General features: G+C 38.5%; 1 protein-coding gene across 1 annotated transcript in view; it reads left to right on the forward strand.

Moving 5' to 3' along the window:
• Nucleotides 1-1,396: 1,396 nt before the first annotated feature.
• LOC138005776 (uncharacterized) overlaps nt 1,397-5,000 on the forward strand; it is a 4,240-nt gene continuing 636 nt past the window's right edge. The window contains exons 1-2 of the mRNA XM_068851958.1: nt 1,397-1,520; nt 4,318-4,460. Coding sequence (XP_068708059.1) covers nt 1,397-1,520; nt 4,318-4,460 — 267 coding nt within the window. The remainder of the gene's footprint in view (nt 1,521-4,317; nt 4,461-5,000) is intronic.

The following is a 5,000-nucleotide window of genomic DNA, read 5'->3' on the forward strand; positions in this document are numbered from 1 at the left end:
CACGTTGAATTCGAAGTCAGTCTTCTTCTCTTCTTGAATTCTCTACAAATTGAAGTTATCCCATAAGCATTTCCACTCACAAAGACTGTCCAAAGACGTTGCTAATTGCTGCCTTTCTTTAAATTTAATACTTAGTTAACAATTCCTCGAGGACAAGGTCGTCCAAACCTTTTGATCGCAGGGAAAAGTGGGGAAGACATACGGCGCCCACGCACAAGCCGCCGTCAACTTGATCTCAATAGCGCTAGCGAGAGCAATGTTTCCGGCCTAGAGGAAACTTCACCAACTTTTCCTGCACTCAGAACTCCCAGCGTAACCGCGACGCCTCTCAACTCACCGCTCTCCCGCTCAAATTGTGATCACGAAATGCGTACGCAGTTGTTACAGCTGCAACGACAAATCTCTGTGCTGACTGAAAAGGTGGACTTCTTGCGAGATTCGTCGATTGCGGTCACCCAGGAAAGGAGTCGAAAAAGTGAAAACTTGCCTAGAGATTTGGTGGTGAGTAAAGCTCAAACGTAGATAATTTTTTACGTATTGTTTCTGCAGATTTCGAATATTTCTTGAAGCAACATAAATTTCTCCTTTGAGTACTGAGAAAGAGTGACATAATTCATTCACCAGGGGCCTGTTTCTCGAAAGTCCCGAAAACTTTTCGGGCCCGAAAAGCCAGTTGTGAAACTGCCAACCGCTTGTTTTGGAAAGCCGATCTTTTGTTAAGTTTTCAAGATAACAAAAAGAAAAATAACTGTGAAGTTTGACGCCTTAAATCCTCTCCGTTCTTGAGATACAAAGGGAATTGTGACATCCGAAAATGGCCCGTAAAGTTTCGGGACTTTCGAGAAACGAGCCCCAGGCCCCCATGATACGCATAGCAAAAGGCAATAATTAAGGGTCTTCTGCCATAACTGATTCTTTTTGCAATGAACCAATGAAGAGTGCGTAACATCTGCAAATAACATTGTTGCAGGCCATAATACATGTAAGCTTATGTAAACTATACTTGCAATGGTTATACATCCATGAAGGACCCGAGCAAAGTTTGGCTTCTATTTGACAGCATACAAACAATTATTTAATACAAAAAATAGAATTGTTTGCGGCTGTTGGCAGCCCTTCAATTAATTCTTGTTCATGAAAAGCTGGGACAGCAAGTCTGCTCTTTGACCACAAAGAAATAATAAATAATAATGATATTAATTATTATTAATATTTTTTTTCATCACAAACCAGGTTCACGAAGTCTTGTAAAGACTTATACCTTGTTTATCCTATTTGGCTTTTGCCTTCCAAATGGTGCTGGCCTCTCTTCTGTACAAAATCAAAACACATTCTATCCTGTTGTACATGTATGTTCATAAGCTAGAGTAATGGTGATTTTGCTTTATTGTGTTTCATGTCAACTGGTTTTGGATTCAGTTTTAATGATGAGACCAATGGGGAGGTAACTTTGGCAGTTGAGAGAGGTGCCAGGGCAACCTCGGCATTCACGGATGCTGATCATCCAGTGCTGTTGGAACGTGAGTAACTGATATTGAAGATAATGAGCGCTTTGTACCTTGGGGAACCAAAAGGGTTGTGTGTATAACTGACAAGTGTTGTTATTTTGTCTTTTTGTCAAATTGTAGCCATTTCAAATCATTGAAATTAAATTAACTCTAAGGCTGAGCATTTTATTCAAGCTGTCAACAGTACATGAAATAAAACTTCTGTCAATGAAATTCTTTGGTATGGAAATGGAACTTAGTGATTTCTGTGGTTAATTATTGAAAATAAGGCAAAATAGTAGGTGAAATCATTGCTATGATCTTCTATTTGAAATCTAATTTTAATTTTAAGTTGAGGAATATTGCGAGGCTAAAAAGCCAGTAATCATGTTCTTAATTTTCCATACATATTGCCAGTCTATATCTAAGTTTAAACAGGGTTTTCAAAATGTTTTGAAGTAGGCGGCCGAGTCTGGAAAAGTAGGCGGCTGTGATAATTGAGGGGCTTCTGGCCGAGAAAATTTTGAAATCTAGAAGCTCGGAAATGCCATTTTCAACATTCTAGCATCTATTTGAGACGTAAATTGTGATTTATTAACTGCAGCATACTCGTACTGATTACATTGATTCAGATTGACTTAGGTGGCATTAATTTTCATGAAAAGAAGTCAAAGGAATGCTGATCTACGAACATTGGCTTATCCTACTTTACAGAGTATAGCATGAAAATGAAAGAAATGCTTTCATCATATTTGTATGAGATGGAAATGTTCAAATAAAAAATCATTTATGATGTTTCAAAATTCACACTTCTTTTGTCTTAATTTCATGCTACAAGGCAATTGCATGCAAACAGCTTACTGAAATGTCGAAGGCCGAAAAACAATAAGTTGCGAGAAATCTAAACATGCACCGTTCTTTTTTTTACTTATTTATATAGTATATATATATAAACAGCAAAATTTGCGTTTTCCGACGACTTTTATTTCAATAGACACGACTCCATGATGTCCTATATCTATAAAATCAGTCGACCGTATTTTATTTAAGAACGTTCGTGCTACTGCGCATCCTTACAGCGCACGCAAATTCACATGGCACGTCATGCATCGAGCGGGCGCGCTAAGTACTAAAATGAACAATGATAGGGCAGATGGCCATTGCTATAGCTTTGCTTTGATTTATCGATCTTGGATGTTCGGTGACCCCTACTTTCTTTTCAGAAACAGATTTTATTTACAATTATCTCCACATTGTCCAAAAATGAACAAAAAATCAATGTGGAAAGTTAAAAAAATTTCAAGATTTCTGTCCTCGAGACATGGAATCCTGCCATCTTGCGGCTGCAATGCGCATGCAACTATGGTCTCTAAATGCGAACTTGTTCTTTAAAGAACCTCAACAGTTAACTAAGTTCACTTGATGGGTCCACTAAACATAGTTTGGTAGAGAACATTTCACTTCAAAGATGTAATCGCAATATTTTTGGGCTTACAGACACTGTGGCCTTATTCGCTAAAGAAGCCGGATTTTTTCAGATTTAGGGTGTTCTTCCGGGAAAGTTCTCTCCAAAACGATGTCGGTGACCCCCCATTTTTTTTACATTTCTGACATCACTAACTCATCATCTTTCAATGGTAAAATTTGCAGAAACAAATCAGTGTTAGAAAATGTTCGCGCGAACGTCCTTAAGCTTAAGTATCGATAAGTACAATACACAAGTTGAACATAGTAATCATATGGTCGAATGAACACTAACAAAGTCTGACAACTTGTTAAGTGATTACTAAATGTTTATTTGTTCATCTACCTGATGATCGTGACTTTTTAAACCTAAATGAAAAAAGTGTGTTCACAGTTTTTCGTTCATTCTCTGCCATGCTGTCAGCTGGAAGCGACCGTAAGAAGGAAAATAAGCGACACGTCATCACACGCCCAAACAAGGTTGACCCGGCCACTTAGCGACAAAACACAAAGGCGTACGGCACAGATATAGCGGACGATTTGAGTTCTTTTTGAACAACACTTACATCCTTTTGCATATGTATTATTGCTGCAAAATTGAGTGTGAAGTTACTATGCTGTCTTAAAGATAAGACAACGCCGAGATTGTTTGTCATGAGCAGACTGTTATGACCAGAGTAGCCGGCGACATACAATCAAGTCGCCGGCGGAACTCCGGCGGTCGCCGGCTTGTTTTGAAACCACTGAACTGTTTACAGCAAACTGTACAATGTATAATACATTTATAGTTTATAGTATGAGGAGACACTTTCCAGGTGTATCTGTCAACTTTAAACACAGAAGTCTCTATAATTATTATTTCCTTCACCAAAGTGTGTGCAATTATTTGACTTTGAAATTTTCACATAAACCCTGTCTTTTGTGTGTTGTTTGCCCTATTTCTAAGTTACTTATTATGCTACATGTGCGTGTATGAAAGGTCTATCACTGTACCTGTACTGATGACAGCTTGAAAACATTGATAGTATGGTACATTAATTTTACGTACACAAAGAGAGAAAAAAGGTAAAATATACTGTGTGTGTTAACACACACGGTATATTTTACCTTTTGACACACTCATTCCAAAAATTGGTTTTTGCCTTAAGCAGGACTTGAACCCATGTCTCCCTGGTTACTAGTCGGGCGTGCTAAGCCAGTACACCATAGAGCCACCATGCTGGTAACATAGCATATTAATGAGGTGATTTGTAGTTAGCAGTATGGGGATCCCTAGGGCCCAACTTTTCTTCACTTGAGTGCTTATCTTCGCTTATCCAAGCACCAGGATGGACTGTATTCATCATATGAAAAATGTCTTTGTTAGGCGCAATAAGAACATACTTCAAGACCCTCAAGGCCAGAAGAAAAAGAGCCTCAACCCAAAAAAGGATGGAAGGTCAACCTGAAGTGTCCAATGAACTGGAGGAAAGTGTCATTGCTGCACGAAGAAATCAGAGGTGTCACAATGTAAGCAAATTGTTTGATCTGACAAGTGCTGTCAAAGTGGTAAAGACTGTAGGTTAAGGAATTCAGTTGGAGACAGTCGGTATGTGTGACCTAAAAGACTGCTTGGTATCACCAATAATTATGGGATGAGGCTGAGAAGAAGGGTGGTATTTCACAAGTTTTGAGGCTGAGGCTAGTAACACTCTCCAGTCTGCATTCTTCATACAGTAGCATGTGAAAGCCAAATTCAGTACCGATAATTAGTGTCATCAAAATATTTTCAGAGCTCTAAACAAATAAACTCACTTGCTTTGAATATTCTTATGCAGTATGCTGTATAAACATGGTTTACTAAGCAAAATTCCTTGTCCTTGACAATGTTGATGCTAAGCACTTGCTTCAAGTGTCTATTCAGATCAAAGAGTACGGTTTGTGTTGTTGTTTCATCCATCTACATACAAATTTACCGCAAAACTTTGCTCATTTCCTCAGCAATTATTGTTGAGTGTTAGATGTACTTCTCAAGAAGACCAGCTCTAAAAAGGACCAAAACCAACATCT

This window comes from Montipora foliosa, chromosome 6 (assembly GCF_036669935.1).
Source record: "Montipora foliosa isolate CH-2021 chromosome 6, ASM3666993v2, whole genome shotgun sequence".
Taxonomy (NCBI): Eukaryota; Metazoa; Cnidaria; class Anthozoa; order Scleractinia; family Acroporidae; genus Montipora; species Montipora foliosa.